The sequence below is a fragment of the Canis lupus genome, chromosome X (assembly GCF_048164855.1).
Source record: "Canis lupus baileyi chromosome X, mCanLup2.hap1, whole genome shotgun sequence".
Lineage (NCBI taxonomy): Eukaryota > Metazoa > Chordata > Mammalia > Carnivora > Canidae > Canis > Canis lupus.
This window is the reverse complement of record NC_132876.1, coordinates 84,749,750-84,767,711: the sequence shown is the minus strand read 5'-3', so window position 1 is coordinate 84,767,711 and position 17,962 is coordinate 84,749,750. Positions and strand designations below refer to the sequence as shown.

The 17,962-nt window shown below is 42.5% G+C and overlaps 1 protein-coding gene and 1 long non-coding RNA gene across 2 annotated transcripts in view; one reads left to right on the top strand and one right to left on the bottom strand.

Annotated features, from left to right (window-relative positions):
* The window catches only part of SLC9A7 (solute carrier family 9 member A7), a 148,922-nt gene that overhangs the window by 71,032 nt on the left and 59,928 nt on the right, over window positions 1–17,962 (bottom strand). The window contains exons 2-4 of the mRNA XM_072815820.1: window positions 11,191–11,390; window positions 8,229–8,306; window positions 2,505–2,581 (exon numbers count right to left, since the gene is read on the bottom strand). Of these exons, the coding sequence (XP_072671921.1) occupies window positions 2,505–2,581; window positions 8,229–8,306; window positions 11,191–11,390 (355 nt within the window). The remainder of the gene's footprint in view (window positions 1–2,504; window positions 2,582–8,228; window positions 8,307–11,190; window positions 11,391–17,962) is intronic.
* LOC140627456 (uncharacterized) overlaps window positions 8,122–17,962 on the top strand; it is a 32,431-nt gene continuing 22,590 nt past the window's right edge. Inside the window, exons 1-2 of the long non-coding RNA XR_012026185.1 lie at window positions 8,122–8,533; window positions 14,326–14,471. This is a non-coding gene — a long non-coding RNA (uncharacterized lncRNA). The remainder of the gene's footprint in view (window positions 8,534–14,325; window positions 14,472–17,962) is intronic.

Below are 17,962 nucleotides of genomic sequence, written 5' to 3'. Positions count from 1 at the left end.
TGTATCCCGGGCACCTAGGATGACAGATTTACTAAGCTAGGAGCTCAAGAATTATTTGCAGAATTGAATCCTTTGGAGAATATGTAGCTATAACTTAAAGCTTCCTTACTGTGTGCCGGGCACTGTTCCAGACAAACAGTTCAATTTCGATTCCCAGTAACTCTGTGAGACAGAGGTGATTTGCCTTTTGTTGCCTGTTGGAGGCTTCTTTTACCATCCTTTCAGACATTTCCTGAAACTACACCTGTCTCTCCATTTCCGCCTACCACAAACAGACTCGGACGCTGGGCTTCTCCCTGACAGCCTTTTCCCATCTTGCCACCAATGCCAGTCATCTAACCTGGTACTCTTTGGTGGTCTGTCTCTCTTAAAGGATGAAGTCCAAGCTCCTACTATTTTGGTGACACAAAAGGCCCTTGCCTTTTATCTCTTCCAGCTTTTTAGCTGATTTTTAAAAAGTAACGAAGGTACATGCTTTATTCCAATTTCCTTAGCTTTTATCTAATGTCCCTTTTCTGTTCCAGGATCCTATCTGAAATACCACACAACACCTCGACATCATGTCTCTTTAGTCTCCTCTGGGCTGTGACAATCTCTCCGACTCTGTGTTTTTGATGACCTTGTCAGTTTTGAGGAGTGTTAGTCAGGTACTTTGTAGAAACTCCCTCCATGAGGACACGTCTGATTTTTTTCTCACAATTACACTGAGGTAATGTGTTTTGGGGAGGGAAAGTGCCACTCTCATCACGAACATCAAGGGTGCAGAGGTATCAGTGTGATTTACCCCTATGGCTGCTGATCTGGATCATCTGGCTAGGCTGGTGTTTGTCAGGTTTTCTCCGCTGTAAAGCTATGCTTTCTTCCTCCTTTTTTCCCTGTTATATTCTGTGGGAGGAAGTCACTATGCATAGCCTGCAATCACAGCTGAAGGAGACACAAGCTCCCGCTCTTGTGGGGCGGGATGGGGAGGGAGGGAGTAGGTCAACATAAATTATTTGGAATTTTTCTGCACAGGAGATCTGTCACTTCTCCATTTATTTATTCATCCAATCATTTATTAACATCAGCAGAGACTCAGATGTTTACTTTATGGTTTGAGCCCAATACAATGTTATTTATTTTGTTGTTCTCTGGCCATTGGCCTTAGGGGAACACACACACAAAGATTTGCTTCTCATAAGTCATTAGGCCTTTGGGATACTCTGATGGGGGAAAATCCCTGTTCTTGGGACCCTAAGCCACAGTTCTTACTCTTCAAGGCATAAGCTCTTCTCATTGGACAATCAGAACTATTGAACAAAACCAAACAAAAACCCACAAACACCCTAATTCGATAAGGGCCAGGAATACTTTATATAAAAATTTAAAAGGCAGGAGAGTCCCAGTATGCCAGCTGAGCAACATCAGGGAAGGACAGGACCTAGGAAGAACTCAGCATGGATCAAGCAGCCACCAGGAAGTGTGACCACACAGAGGGCTTTGGGTGGCCTCTGACCTGTATTGTAAGCATAGGATCTGAAGCCTTGGCTTCAGCTTTTCCTAATGCTTGGCCCTCTCTGAGGCTGTGAAGAAGGTATCAAGGAATGTCTAGTGCCCTTAAGCCACCTGCTCAGAAGAGAATCCTTTAAGGGCTTGCCACACCAACAATCACCAAATGAGGGTGCTGCCTGAATATATTGTGGACACATTATGTTTGCCTTTTAAGTCAGTCACTGTCCCCAGGCTTTTTTTTTGGCTCTTTGTCTCTTTGATAAGCCCCAAGCCCTTCTGTTTCTCTGTTTTCTGGGCACTTCCTTATTTTTCGGCACTATGATACACCCGTTCTTTTTTTTTTTTTTTTTTTTTTTTGATACACTCCGTTCTTATCTTGTGTATCTGCTGCCCCTGCCCTAGAATCAACCATTTCTGCAAGGTGGTCTGGTTTTTTTCACTGGAGAATGTGATCAGGAACCAAGATCTGGGGACTAGGTATAGTTCATTTTAATTTATCTTAATCTTAATTTAAAAAGCTACACATGGCTAATAGCTACCACGCTACACAATGTAGCTCTAGAGCTTAACTGTCATCAGCATCAGCATCAAAATCCTGGACTCTGGTGGTTGTGGGGGTTTGGGGGCATGGGAAATGGGGAGATGTTGCTCAAAGGACACAAACTTACAGTTAGAAGATTAACAAGTTTGAGGATGTAAGGTGCAACATGGTGATTGTAGCTAATAATACTGTATCATATACTTGAATTTTGCTGAGAGTAGGTCTCAAATGTACTCATCTCAAGAAAAATGGTAACTATGTGACAGGATGAAGGTGGTAGCTAATCCTATGGTGGTAATGATTTTGCAACTTATAAATATTTCAAATCAACACACTGTCACATTGTCCACTTGAAGTTCACACAATGTGAATATTGTGATAGCTGGGGAAAACACTGGGCTCTGCAGGACCCATGTGGATTTCACCTCTTTGGAAAATGTGTTAATTTGATTAATGACAAAGAGTAACTTACCCAATAATGAAGCAGGAAACAGCAGTCCCCAAGAAAGCATAAGCCAGAATAGACCCGAGATTTCTGAAAAAGTGTCTCTGAATAAAACAAGAGGCAGGAATCACATTGTGATTTTTGATATCAAGCATAAGAAACACAACAGAAGTCTCTTAAAAGTGAAATTTTACTTATTGATTGCATTATAACAAGAAATAACTGAAGTTACTCCTGAATAAAGCTACTTAGCTATAAACATTGAGGTTTTAAAATAACTCTGATCCCATTAATCACTGAATGAGCAAGCAAGGGCTTAGTAAATCTCAGACACAACTACTCTGATTATATTAAATTACACTGAGAGAAAGTGTACATGAGTGTGAGTGACTGTGTGTGTGTAAGTAGACCAATCATTTTCATAGATCTAACCCAAACTCTTTTACTCTATGATCAGCTAGTCACTCCCATGTCTGGTGTACCTTAGAAGATCATTACAGATAGAAGTTTGAAACTGATAAAGTATGAAAGTGCTGTCTAAAGGGCTTTCTGCTTAATTCAGTATCAGAAAACTGTATCGTAATTATCTGCCTCATGGCATCTGAAGTGTCTCCTGATATCCTTCTGGATTGATCGTTGGAGCCTGGGAAAGAGGGCCAATAGAGATGGAAGTGGAGAAAGGAAAAATAAGTAGTTCCATTTAAGATGAGCAAATGTATAAGTTTACATATATGTATAAGAAGTTTCTAAAAAAAAAAAAAAAGAAGTGTCTATACTTACACCAATGTAAGATCTAGCAATTATTCAGAAGGAGATGGCCAAACTGCAATCCTCTCAATGCTTCTGTACATTCGCCGGTTACCTTAACACACACACACACACACACACACACACACACACACACACACAAAGATTTGCTTCTCATAAGTCATTAGGCCTTTGGGATACTCTGATGGGGGAAAATCCCTGTTCTTGGGACCCTAAGCCACAGTTCTTACTCTTCAAGGCATAAGCTCTTCTCATTGGACAATCAGAACTATTGAACAAAACCAAACAAAAACCCACAAACACCCTAATTCGATAAGGGCCAGGAATACTTTATATAAAAATTTAAAAGGCAGGAGAGTCCCAGTATGCCAGCTGAGCAACATCAGGGAAGGACAGGACCTAGGAAGAACTCAGCATGGATCAAGCAGCCACCAGGAAGTGTGACCACACAGAGGGCTTTGGGTGGCCTCTGACCTGTATTGTAAGCATAGGATCTGAAGCCTTGGCTTCAGCTTTTCCTAATGCTTGGCCCTCTCTGAGGCTGTGAAGAAGGTATCAAGGAATGTCTAGTGCCCTTAAGCCACCTGCTCAGAAGAGAATCCTTTAAGGGCTTGCCACACCAACAATCACCAAATGAGGGTGCTGCCTGAATATATTGTGGACACATTATGTTTGCCTTTTAAGTCAGTCACTGTCCCCAGGCTTTTTTTTTTTGTTTAAGTGAACATATTTATATCCACCAGTGTTTTGAAAAAAATAGGTTTCAAAAAAAAATCAACAACTGTGAGCCTAATTGCCTTTTAAAAACTCAATCAAGGGCTTAAAGCAGGGAGGCCTAGGAGTCCATCAAGGTAGAGACACGAGACCAAGGAAAATCATGTGAAGTATCCAGGAACAGATTTTAATCCCAGAATTGCTTTTCCTTGCCACTCAGCTCTCCTTTTGGGTAACTATCACTATGGTTAGTTTGAATACATTTAGTAAATTCATATTCATATTTGCCAAAAAAAAATCAGGAATATAAGAGCTGTGGATTCTCCTCCTGGAAAGTTAGTTCTCATGGAATGACTGCTGATGATCTGGTAGGGCTTCTGAGGCCCCAGGGAGGAAGGGACCTTGGGGCTGTGCAGCCCAGCTCTGAGCTGACAACTGCTCTGGAGCTTGCATGTGATAGGTGGGTCTCAGGGTCATGTGAGAGGGACCGGTTCAGACTAGAGCCCGGAGGAGCCCTTATCCGTGTGAATTCCGTAATGAATCCCAGGTCCCTGGTGCCACCCTCGAGGGCATCTAGATCTTAGGGGTGCTGGATTCGGGTTCCCAGGGTGGGGTTGAGGGGCAATGCAAAGTGTCCCCTTTGGTCCTGGGCTGGAAGAAAGTGGGAATAAGGGAGGTCCAGGACCCACGTGGAGAGGAGAGAGAGCGTGTTAGTGGAAAGATGGGTCTGTGCTTCAGATTGCATTGGCAATAAAGCTGAATCTGAGCCCTCATCTGTGGGCTTGGGGAGAAACTGGGTCTTGTGGGTGGTCGAGGGGTCCAGATGTGGGGGGATCAGGTGTGTCCTATAGCTCCTGGGCCTGATAGGGGCAGGATGGGCCAGAAAAGCTGGGCACAGGTGCAAGGTATGTGAGGGTGCACCTCTAGCAGGACCGGCATTGTTAGGAGGCCTTCTCAGCTTCAGTCTGGTTGTGTGTGGGGCTGAGTGGCCCGTGTCCAGGTGTGGCCACACGTGGTGGCTGCACACAAAACATGCTGCTTTTAGCACTCATCCTCCATGTAGCAAGTCCCAGTGCTCAGGTCTGGATGCTGCTGGAGGAGACCCGAGCTGACAGCCTGTGTGCAGATGCCAGACTTCCATCCCCTCCATGTGGCTTCCGTGCCAGACGCATGTCTTCACCTGGACCAGCAGGCATCTGAAGGAGCGGCTGGCGGTCAGCACAGATGTCTGAGAACCCGACTCCACACTGCCCAGTGATTCTCTTGGGGTATGATTTGTCTCACAGATTGTCCTGGCATTCAAGTAAGGTGTTTTGGGTCACAAATTTGTTTGAAAATCAACAAGCGAAAATATTTTAAATGGTCAATGATAGGTATTTGAATAATTTGTGATAATTGATTGGAGCCTTTGAAACTGTTACCTTAAATGTATATTTGTGGATACACAAAGATACCTTTGATTCACATAAAGAAAAGCCCTTATAACACACATACACACAAATGAGGAATATAAATCTGCCACCCCAAATACACCCATGACATATTCTAAAATCACACACATACACACACACATACACAATTACCCATCTCCACTCATATATGCTGGTATGAACTGGAGTTTTATGCCTTGAAAAGAAAGGTACACTGTGCCACTTATTTGGGAATTATGACACCAAATGCTTGACTATCTACACTTCATGGTTTATACTATACTTTCACATATAGTAGCCCATCCAATCTTTGCAGCCACCTCATCATGAAGGTGTTATGGGGACATTCGATGTCTCTCACACACAGGGCTCCCCATAACACCTTGACAGTAAGGAACAGGAGAAGGAGTAGACTCCTGTGTGTGAGCTGCTTGGAGTCACCGATCAACTGCAGTGTCAAGCCTGGAAAGCGTGTCTTCTTAGTGCAGGGCATTAGAGTCTCACTGTACAAGCCACCCTTCTCGACTCCTACTACATCCTTGTAGGGAAGAAAGTATAGCACCTCCTAGTCCTAGTGCTAGGTGCTAGCAAAATCCTAGGTCTTTTTTTTTAAGATTTATTTATTTATTCACGAGAGACACAGACTGAGAGAGGCAGAGACATAGAGGGAGAAGCAAACTCCTCACAGGGAGTTCGATGCAGCACTTGATCCTGGATCCCGGGATCACAACACAAGCCGAAGGCAGCCACGCAACCACTGAGCCACCCAGGCATCCCAGAATCCTAGGTCTTTTATCTTCCTCTTATTTGGCCAGTCATGTGTAGTTCCCATAGCTATGACTGGTTCAGTACCCCCTACTTTTCCCTCTCCATTCTAGAATGGCAAAGAGAGACAAAGGAGATGGCTAAGCTCTGGTAAAGTCTTCAAGAGTACAGGCTGAAGACTGATCAGGATGAGAAGGTGTGCTTTTGGTGAAAGTCCACCTGGCATTCCAATTTCTAGCTGTACCATTCTAAGACTTGCATTTCTACTCCTTCTCCCGTTCCTCACTGACAAATGTTAACATGAGACAGAGAGACAGAGAGAGATAAAGACTGAGAGAGATATCAAGAAAAAAAATAAATAAAAATAAAAAGAGCGAGTTTGGTGGGAGAAGTTCACAAAACATGAAGGCTTTCATTAGGTGAATTATTTTGCTGGTGACACACCCCATAAGCAAACTGAGCAGTAGCACAAAATCATAGCTAATTCCAATGACATTTTTTCAAGTTAGAAAAAAAGGCCCATGTCCGCATGACAACTCCATGTGCATAGGTCAAAGGGTCTGAATATATTTGTTTCCGTGCCCGTAGTTAAGTGGTGAAATGGTTATTACACATTTAATCGACAGCAGCTTTAATCACAGATGGCAAAACCATACAAGAACCAACTATTTCAGTGCCATTATAAGGACTATTTAAAAAGGAAAGAGACTGAACTAATAGCAGATAGCTCAAGAGACTGGCATTTCAAAAACAACTTAAATTGGTAACTGGCAAAGCCTGTTATTTTTCTTCTGAGAAAATGAGGCCAACATAGGGAAGGCTCTGCAGAACCTAAAGTGTTTTTCAGCCATTAGAATGGCTACAGCCAATGATTTGCTTTCATTTTAAAGCAACCTTGATGATACATTAAGATTAGTGATTTACAACACCAAATTATTCATCACCCATTTGATCTGATAAAGAGTTCCCAAATCCTTCACTTAAAGAATAACATTTTTTATACTCATAAAACATCTCCTATTTGTTACATGTCAATAGCTGTCATATAGATTTAGATACTTTTGCAACCCCATAAAGTAGACAAGAAAAGGATACATATTTTGGTATAGAAAACCTAAGTCCAGAGGGAAAGTAGGAAAGATAAGGATAGCTTTTTTTTTAACTTTTTATTTTGGAGCAATTACAAATTCAGAGAAATTGCAAAGATAGTATAGAGGGGTCCTGTGTATCTTTGCCAAGTTTTCTCCACTAGTTATACCTTATGTAACTGTACTACAAGATCAAAACCAGGAAACTGACATAGGGACAAAGTGTGTGAATAGCTCTGTTTCATTTTATCCTATGTGTAGATTCACGTATCCACAGCTGCAATCAAGACATGAAACTGTGCCATCACCACCACGACATCCTTTACAGTCACACCCCTCTCACTCCCACCATCCCTAACCCACAGCACAGCCACTAATTTGTTCTCCATCCCTATACTTTTGTCATGCCTAGAATGCTACATAAATGAAATCATACAGTACGTGACCTTTTGAGGTTGGGTTTTTTTCCCATTCAGCATAATGCCTTTGAGGTCCATCCAAATTGTTGTATTAATAGTTTGTTCCTTTTTTGTTGCTGAGTAATATGCCATGGTATGGATGGGTGTTTAACTATTCACCTAACTTCAAGACGTTGTTGTTGTTTCCAGCTGGGGACTATTACAAATAAAATTGCTATGAGCCATTATGTACAGGCTTTTGTGTGAACATAAGTTTTCATTTCTCTGGGAGAAATCATCGGGAATAAAATTGTGGGGTCATATGGTAACTTCAACTTCAGTCTTCTAAGAAACTATAAAACTGCTTTCCAGAGTGGCCGCCCCATTTTACATTCCTACTGGCAATGTAGGAGCACTCCAGATTCTAGAACAGAGATGAATCACTTGATGATGAGACAACTATAGTCTCTGAGTGGGCGCAGAACACAGTAATAAGCAATCTGGGAGAAGGGAAAAGTTAGAAAGTTATGTAGGTACATTAACACAGCAATTCCCGTGCTTTAAGAAATACTGGCAAAAATCTCTTACCTTCTTTAAACTGTAGCCAGCATGGAAAATAATTGGAGGCAGAAGGATGTTGAAGAAGACCTCTGGATCAAATGTTACCTGAAAGTTTAAAAAGAAAAAAGTCAGGGGGAGGGCACCAGACTGACTTAGTTGGTACAGCATGTAACTCTTGATCTCAGGATCATGAGTTCAAGCCCCACGCTGGGCATGGAGCCTACTTAGAGGGAGAGAGAGAGAGAGAAGTCAAATTCTAGTTTAATGCCAGTTGGTGTCACAATAGTTGCTTAATATTTTAAGCCATTGACTCAAGTCGGGAAGCAAATAAGGTAAGTGTGAAAAATCATGGACTCATCACAAGAGATCAGCCACAGTTTCCCCTGTGGACCAACATGTTGTTCTCTATACAGCACTCTGACTCCTGCTCTTGGTGTGTTATTTAATACATAATAAGAAATGACAATGTAATTCCAAGGACTCAGAAAGCTCCTGGCCAATGTTTTTTAAACAAGAAATAAAAACATCTTGATTTTTATCAAGCCTTTATAAAGGCTCAACTGCAATAAAAGATGCCATCATGATTCTTTATTAAATTTCTGGATCCTCCCACAGAACTGCCTATAGACACCATTCTACTGAACTTTTTATTTATTTATTTTTTTAAAAGATTTTATTTTATTTATTCATGAGAGACACACACAGAGAGAGGCAGAGACACAGGCAGAGGGAGAAGCAGGATCCATGCAGGAAGCCCGACGCGGAACTCGATCCTGGGTCTCCAGGATCACACCCCGGGATGAAGGCGGCACTAAACCGCTGAGCCACCAGGGCTGCCCTCAATTGAACTTTTAAAAAAAAAAATTATTTATTTGACAGAGAGATAGAGAAAGCCAGAGAGCACAAGTGGTGGGGGAAATGGCAGAGGGAGAGATGGGGAGTAGACTTCCTGCTGAGCAGGGAGCCCAATGCAGGGCTTAATCCCAGGACCCTGTGATCATGACCAGAGCCAAAGCCTGATGTTTAACCAACTAAGCCACCCAGGCACTCCCATTCTACTGAATTTAAGTCTCTCCTGAGTGATCAGCCTTTTATGAGACCTGATGCAGCCTAGATCAGAGTCGCCAATGATGCTAGCAGCTTTCTCAGCATCAACATGAAAATTTGGCAGCTCTAGAGGGACTGAAATGCACTTGCAGGCTTCATATAGGGAAATCACTCCGAAACTCTTCATGTTCAGTAAAGAATTAAGCAGTCAATATACTTCCCAAACTTTTTAAAGAATTTGTTCATGCTCTTACTAAAATTAATTTTAAAGCCTCACTCTAATTATTAAAAGTCAGGTTAGGGGGCGCCTGGGGGGGCACAGTCAGTTCAGTGTTCGACTCTTGATTTCAGCTCAGGTCATGATCTCAGGGTCATGAGATCGAGCCCTCTGTGGGGCTCCATGCTGGGTGTGAAGCCTGCTTAAAATGCTATCTCTCCCTTTCCCCCTGCCCCTTCTTCTGCTGCTGTCTCTTAAAAAAAAAAAAAATCAAGTTACCATTTCTCTTTAGAAACTGGAAATGTTAACCAGCCTAATTAAAAGTGAAAAGATTCTCACAAATTATGCTTTATTTGATCTTCTTGCTGAAGATATGAGTAGTGAGAAAAACAGGGAATGTCAGAATGAGAAGGGGCTTTGAATGATACTCAGTATGAGAGCGCTGAGGCCACAGTCATGCAGGAAGTAGCACGAGCCTTTCCTGCCACCTACTCCAATACAGTGCATCAAGCTGCCTCGGCACATCTCTTTTCTCCTCAGCTAACAACAGTGCTCTCAGCCTTGTCTGCTCTCCCACCTTTGCTTTGTGCAGCAAAAGTTTAAACAGAAGGGATGTGAATCAACCTTTTTCTAAAGGTAAAAGGAGCAAAAGTCAGCATCACCTTTTATAATGATCTAAAAGATGGAGATGGGTTGGGTTCCTTTTCCTTTTGTCCCCACCCTATCCACAAGAGACTCAAGCTGCCATTTCCAAACAGCTATGAGCATGGTGATTACACTGAGTATCTTTCTCGGTTGCATTTAATTTTACCAATGTTTATGGAAATCCCAGACATTCTTATGAGGGGTTGAGAACATAAAGTTCACTAGGACTGCCTTTGAGGACACAGAAAAGATGGGCATGTTTAAAACTCCAGATTAAGAATAATTTTCCTTAAGGATTAAGGTCGATCCTAAAATCAATAATAATTTAATTTTCAGAGCACAGCCTACACCATGCCTTTGGCTGCAAGCCTTTGCACACATTAGCTTTGTTCTATACAAAAAGAGGCTCCCCACAGCCTGGATCACCAAGAGCTTAGATAGAAGCCTTCCTGCTGATAAGCCTGGGTCTACAGAGTAAAGAGAGAATGTGTGGATAAGTACAGATCTCTTGCTTTTCTTGGAAATCACCTGAGTGAGGAGATAAATTATCCTTCTGTCATGTACTTTAGCTATTGCCAATATCGAATGAAAAACAGCACTTGGGCTCAAATTCTAAGACGAGATATTCTTCCTCCAGAGATTCATTAAGCCTTTGGCATCGCTCACTAATGAGAACGGACACTCAATAAGTATTTGTACAATCTGGCAAAAGAACCAGGAAGAGCTAAGACTTACCATTTGGAATACTGAACAAACAAGCTTAAAGTGAAACCAATATTATTTTAAGAAAGAAACAACCTCATCCCTAAACTGTAACAAGAGATGTGCTAAAGGAGAGATGGGGATGGAGAGACAAGCTGAGTGGTGTTGAACAAACCTATCGCACCACTGGCGGCCTGTGTCAGCTACTAACCCTAACAAAGCAAATGGGCTCAGGTTCACGTCCTAGCAAAACTGAGAACCAGGAATGTTATCCATGCTCCAGGATTCTAAAAGGATTTCCCTCTACAAGGGCTGAGATGGAATCAGAAAGTCGAAAATCATGTCAGGGCCACAATGGCAGAGTACTCCCCAGCTCACCTTCCTCAGCATGTCATTCTGCTCCACACTGTTGATCTTGCCAGGGCTGATTTCTCCTTTCAGGGTGTATTCGAAGAACTTCCCACTGACATTCACCAATAAGGTGCTGAAGGCCCTGTCTTCCTGGGTACAGCTGAGCGACTTGTCATGACCACTGGTGGCAGGGGTGCCGTACCTCAGGATCACCCCAACGATGAGCCCTGAAACAGAGTGGGAAGGAAAAAAGACCCCCATCAGGTCTGTGGAAGGACAGAGGGAGCATGGAAATAATGACAGTCGGTCTACAATAGCTAGGAGACACAGAAGTCATCTTAGAACCCAGGTATAGTGTATTTTAGGAGCAGCTGCATGGTCCTTCCAAAGGGTTAACATCCTCTGGCCTGAGTCCCTCATCCACCAGGAGGACGAGGTGGGACAGTACCTTTCCTGGTTATTATGGCACTGAGCATTTTCCCCAAGTGACCATGTCTCCTTTCTCAGGCTTCTGGTGGAGGAGGATAGAATGGTAAGAGAGGCAAAGCCTTTTCTGCCAAGGACAGCACAGAGCACAACTGCTGAGCTTTGATCCGTACAAGCGGCAGCCCTCAGGCCAGTCCTGCTGCCATCTGCCAGCCAGGACCAGGCCACAGGAATTTCCAGCTCCTAAAAATGCAACTTGCTCTGCCACCCACCAGAGAAAGGGGCGGGGGGGGGGGGCAGAGAAGACAAAAGAGAAAGCAAAGCAGTGCTTTTGTTTAGGTCATTTTAAATACTGGGTATCACGGAGGAAGTAATTCTACCCCTTGGGGAGCTAAACCCCACGGTGCAAATTTTTGCTATCGCGACGCAAGGACTGTGCAGCTGTCTTCTTGGAGCTGTGGCTATGATACAGCTAAAATAATTAGCTGCAAGTCTTTAGGTCTCATTCCGTTCTTAGGTGGGGTTTCCCATTAGGGGGAAAAAAAACAACCTCAGCAAAGTTGTGGATAAGCATGTGGTTCCACAGTGAAGGAGTGTTGCTCCCCTGGTCCTGGACAGGAGTCCCACATGCCACAGGAAAAGTGAGCGACATATGAAGAGAACATAAATCTCCACAAGAAACTTCCTACAGTTCTCTGTTAGGGGGAAGATTTCTGACTTCTCTCTACATTCAGTTCTTTGCTAACAGTGTTAAAAGACAGAAGGGTAAAAAAAAAATGCTCCCTTGTCTCATTTTGCCATTAACAGAGAGTTCCATGAGAAAAAGAAAGAAGGTTGTATGTTTACTATATTCTGTGCATAATATTCTATAATGTCTCTTATCACCAAGACATATGAGAACTCACAAGACGTTGTTGAGGAATTATATGTATAAAATCTAGAAAAGTACAGTTCTTTAAGCCAGACTCAGTGTCTCTGCCACATCATCATCATTATTATTGTTATTATTAAAGATCTGCATTAACAGATACTTGTAGCTGGTTGACCTTTGTGAGAAAAATCAAATTATAAAAGATTACTAATGAAGAACAAGGTTCTTTTTTTAAAAGATTTTATTTATTTATTCATGAGAGACACAGAGAAAGAGGCAGAGACATAGGCAGAGGGAGAAGCAGGCACCCTGCAGGAAGCCTGATGCAGGACTCAGTCCCAGGCCCCCAGGACCACGACCTGAGCCAAGGGCAGAGGCTCAACCACTGAGCCACTGAGGCGTCTCTAGAATGAGGTTCTTAATAATCTCAACTTAACCAGATATAAAACAGTTTTAAAACCTTTAAAGGTGTAGGAAGAAAAGCCAGACTTTAAGGAAAAACACGTTGGTTGTTACAAAGAAAGAAAAAGATGTCTTTAGAGAAAAAAAAAAATAAAAACCCCATAACTGAGGTCTTCAGCACCAATCTTTCTTTCATGTCTTATTGCTGGTATTTCACATTCTTTTCTTCTTGTTGGGTGACTAACCGGGATGATGTCAGAGATGGTAAGCTAGCACTTAGTGTCTCCCTGCCCAGCCTCGGAACAGACTTTCCAGCTGTGGTCTCTTGGCCATCTTGTGGTTTACAGTTTCCTGGGTGTCTGTGCCGGTAACTGAAGTTGGGGAGGTACCTATGTTGAGGTGGTTGCTGATGGTCAGTCCCTTCTCCTTGATTTTCCCACTCCTCTCCATGGCCATCCTAGAGAATCACAGTCTCTAACCCCAATGGATAATCTGTATCCCTGGTCTACTTTGTTCTCCTGTACCTTGGTTGTTGGCAGTCTTCTCCCTTCCTACACAGGAGGGCTGGAAGACTGGTCAGCCCTCATAGGGTCTCTGTATGGAGTAAGGTGTGTGCTGCTGGGCCTGGTGTCCAGGGGAGCTCTACAATCCCTCTTTCTGTTTCCCATTCTCAGCATTGTGGTAATTTTGCTGGGGAGCACATGGAGGCCCCCGCATAAAGTCTGTAATGGTTATACGTTGCTCCATATTTATTGCCTGGCATTGGAAATCTACCAGGGCCAACATTTGTTGCTTCTACACCCTTTTCTCTGTCAAGAACTTTGAACCACGTAGTTTCTCTACCCCCTGCACTGGAAAGGTGCTTCCTGGAGGTTCTTCTTTATGGCAGTCTAGTGTACAAATAAATATATATCACTTGGTGTCATTCCTGTGGATGAAACCATAGCTGTTTCTTACATGCAACCATTTTTTAAAAAAGATTTTATTTATTTATTCATGAGAGAGGCAGAGACATAGGCAGAGGAAGAAGCAGGTTCCATGTGGGGAGCCTGATGTGGGACTTGATCCCAGGACCCTGGGATCATGACCTGAGCCAAAGGCAGACACTCAACCACTGAGCCACCCAGGTGTCCCTACACTGAACCATTTTACTGTTCCTTAAACTTTTGTCACAAGGACTTTCTCGTCTCTGTGGGTGAGCCACTGCTCCCTCCACCATGCTCCTGAGCCACAGTGAGCAGTGGCTGCGCTGAGGAGGGGTGGCAGGAGGCTGCTGGGCCTTAGCTCTGCTGCTCAGGGTTGCGACAATGGGGATGGTGGCCGGGGCTGGTGGTGGCAGCCTCAGCTCCTCCATGGGTCACCAGAGTAGGGTTCTGCTCAAGGTTCTCTGGGGTTGCTCTCCACTCCAGATGGAACTTGTATTGTTTTTTTTTATTACTATTATTTCTTCACTCCCTGGTCAGGCAGTTATTTCCTAATGAAGTTGTACATGACAAGAGAGGACTCCGTGGCACTTCAACACTCATCATGTCTACAGGATGACCTGCAGAGTCTGAAGAAGGCGACCTATCACACGATTTAACTTTGATGTCTTCATCAGGAAACCAAAGTAAGTCATTTACAGAAGACTCTCCTTCTCTCAAATCAATAGCTACTTCCCATAACTCACTGTTTATTTATGGTATCAGCGTCATTATTAGTGGCGGTAACTAAAAGGTAAACCATACTAGCACAGGGTCTTCATGATGACTACTACTCTAATGAAAGAGGTGAGGAACTATATATTTGGTCTTTGTCCCAATTTCCTGGTACATAGCTCCTAAAACCCTTGGAATTGAGTGATTAGTATATTTTTGTATGCTAGTAAGATGACTGGTAGCTGGAGGCTCCTGGATAATCTTCAAGATGGGAGCTGGTTGCCAGGGGGAACCAACCTTATGATTACAGAGTTGAAAACTTTTTATTTATTTATTTATTGTATATTTTTTAATTGGAGTTTGATTTGCCAACATATAGTATAACACCCAGTGCTCATCCCGTCAAGTGTCCCCCTCAGTGCCCGTCATCCAGTCACCCCATCCCCCCGCCCACCTCCCCTTCCACTACCCCTTGTTCGTTTCCCAGATTTAGGAGTCTCTCATGTTTACAGAGTTGAAAACTTAAACCCTGCCCCAAACTTCCAGGGAGGGAAAGAAGCGAGAGAGTGAGTTAATCACTAATGGCCAATGATTTAATTAACCATGCCTAAGTAATGGAGTCTCCACAAAAATCCCCAAAGTATGGGGGCTCAGAGAGCTTCTGGGTTGGTGAACATGGGTTGAAGGTATGGGGAGGGTGGTGTACCCAGAGAGGGCACGAAAGCTCCACTCCTTCCTTCGTACCTTGCTCTATGTATCTCTTCCATCTGGCTGTTCCTTAGTTATATCCACTTATAATAAACCCGCAATAAAACAAGTAAACTATTTTCCTGAGTTCTTTGAACCATTCTACAAATGCTGTACTTGAGGAGGTTGCCATGGGAACCTCAGATGTGTAGCTGGTCAGCCAGAAGTGCAGGTGACCACTTAGGACTTGTGACTGACATCTGACATTGGGGAAGGGGTTGTGGTGTTGTGGGACTGAGCCCTCAACCTGTGGGAGTTAATGTCAAGTCCAGGTAGTGTCAGAATTGAGTTGAATCATAGGACACTCAGCCACTACCCATCAGAATTGGAGAATTGCTTGGTGTGCGAAAGTCATTACAGAAGTGTTCAGTGTTGAATATTGTGTAAAGGGGAAACAGGAGGTTTTTTTCTTATAGAAGTTTATATTTGTAGACAAATTCCTCAATTATAGGAAATTCCCTCACACTCTCTCCCAGTAACCATCACCATCATACTAGAAGTGCTATTAACTGATGAATATTGTTTTTATGTACTGATAAAACACTTCCCTCCCTACCTGGGCCCAGTGTGCCCATTTTAAAGATGAGAGACGGTGAAGGCGATGCTGCTGCCCTCTTGTGGTAAAACATGGCAACATAAAACACCACAGCAAAGATACAAGGTCAACGCCTGCCTGATAGTTTGGGCCAAAACTATTATCAAGCAACAGGATACATTGCTAACTCAAGGTAGACTTTGAGTTACTCCTCAAACATCTTAGATTTATATTTATTACCACTGTAGTTCATGACACAAAGGAACAGAGTCATCATCATGATAGTAAGTTTGTGTTTACTGTCTTCCACTTCAAGAAAGAATACTATATTAGGACAGTGGAGGCATATTTTGGTAAGAAGAGGATAAAGGTTTAGAAAAAACATGAATTGCAAATTGAACACCAATAAAAAATAAATTAAAAAAAAAAAGAAAAAACATGAATTGCATATTTTCATCTGCTACATGTGGAAGACAGACATCCTCCGACGGGGAACTGTAAAAGGTGCTAACTACAGAGAATGAAAACACAACATTAAGTTTTTTAAAAAAGCTCAAAAAAATCAGTGTCCACACACACAAAAAAAAATGATGGAGACCAACCGAAGAACTGAAGATTTTACTGGATCAACATCATAGTGTTCTGGATTACAAAGAGAAATAACCGATTATGTATGTGGGCCAGAAAAGTAGCACATAAGATGGCAGCTGATGGAGAAAATGAACCACTGACCTCATAGGTATAGGATTAATATCAGGGAAGAATGGAGTTTTAAACTCTTACAGAAGGCAAATATGGATGACATTCCTTTGACATCTGATATCCCTTAATACAGGATGGTCAACTCCAAAGATGCAAAAGTTTGAAGACTTTTTCAGGGAAAAACAATTTTAAGACTGCTTCACCTAGGTAGGAAAACAACTCACTTCACAGCTGTATGAGCATATTGTGCTGATGGTGTGCAACTGCCAACTTTTCTAATTTTTAAAAGTAAGACACAAAATCCCTACGTATGGTTTATATATGTGTCTTTCCAAAAACTGGTGGTCTGAGGAAGGAATTTAACTATGGAGAAAGTATGGTTCAAAAACCCCGTGAGAAAAAAACAAAACAACACAAAACAACAAAAAACAAAAACCCCATGAGGCCATTAAAGAAACTAGCCCCCATTACTTTGGTGCCAGCTCCTGCTTTCATGACTGAAGCTGTCAGAAGGACAGTTGAATGAGTCGACACTCAGCTAGCTGTAATTCTAGACAGCCATCCACTTGCTGTAATATTTAGATGTCTCTATTAATAAGCCTTTGTTAAGAAGCTGGAGAACAGGTGCATGGATACGTTGTTCTCTAATGAGGTTTCACTTTCACTATATGAGCAATTGGGAGGAGATGATCACCAGTTGGGTCTGGCTACCGCTGTGGGCTTGTTTACAGCATACAGGGGCTGTTCTGAGTTCAAAAGCTTCATCTGAAATCCTGAGAAAAGAAAGCACCCTGTTCCATACATCGTTCCACAGTGTGTGAAGAAAGTGAATATAATTTTGAAACATTTCATTTTGATTACATTCTGTAATCACTTCCTATTGCCTACTGTTAGCCCCAGGCAACTACTGATCTACTCCCTGTCTCTATAGATTTGCCTTTTCTGGACATTCCATATAAATGGAATCATAAAATATGTAGTCATTTGTGTTGGCTTCCTTCACTGAGTGTAATGTTTTCAAGGTTCAGCTGTGTGGAAGGAAGGTATCAGTACTTCATTACTTTTGATTGCTGAACAGTATTCCAATGTATGAATATACCATATTTTGCTTATCCATTCACCAGTTGATAAGCATTTGGGTTGTTTCCACATTTTTGCTATTATGAATAATGCTGCTATGGATATTTGCATACAAATCCCTGTAGACATGTTTTCATTTCTCTAGGGTAGATACCCAGGAGTGGGTCACATGGTAAATCTATGTTTACTATTTAAGAAACTGCTGAAATTTTTTTCCACTTGGGAAACTGTGTACCTTGCAATTCACCCAAGCAGTGAATTAACACCCACTCCTCCTTTTGATTGTTGACTAGTACTCCAGTGTATGAATATACAAGAATTTTTTTATCTATTCACCTGTTGAGGGATAGTTGACTTGCTTCCAGCTTTTGGCTATCACAAATTAAGTTGCCTTGAACA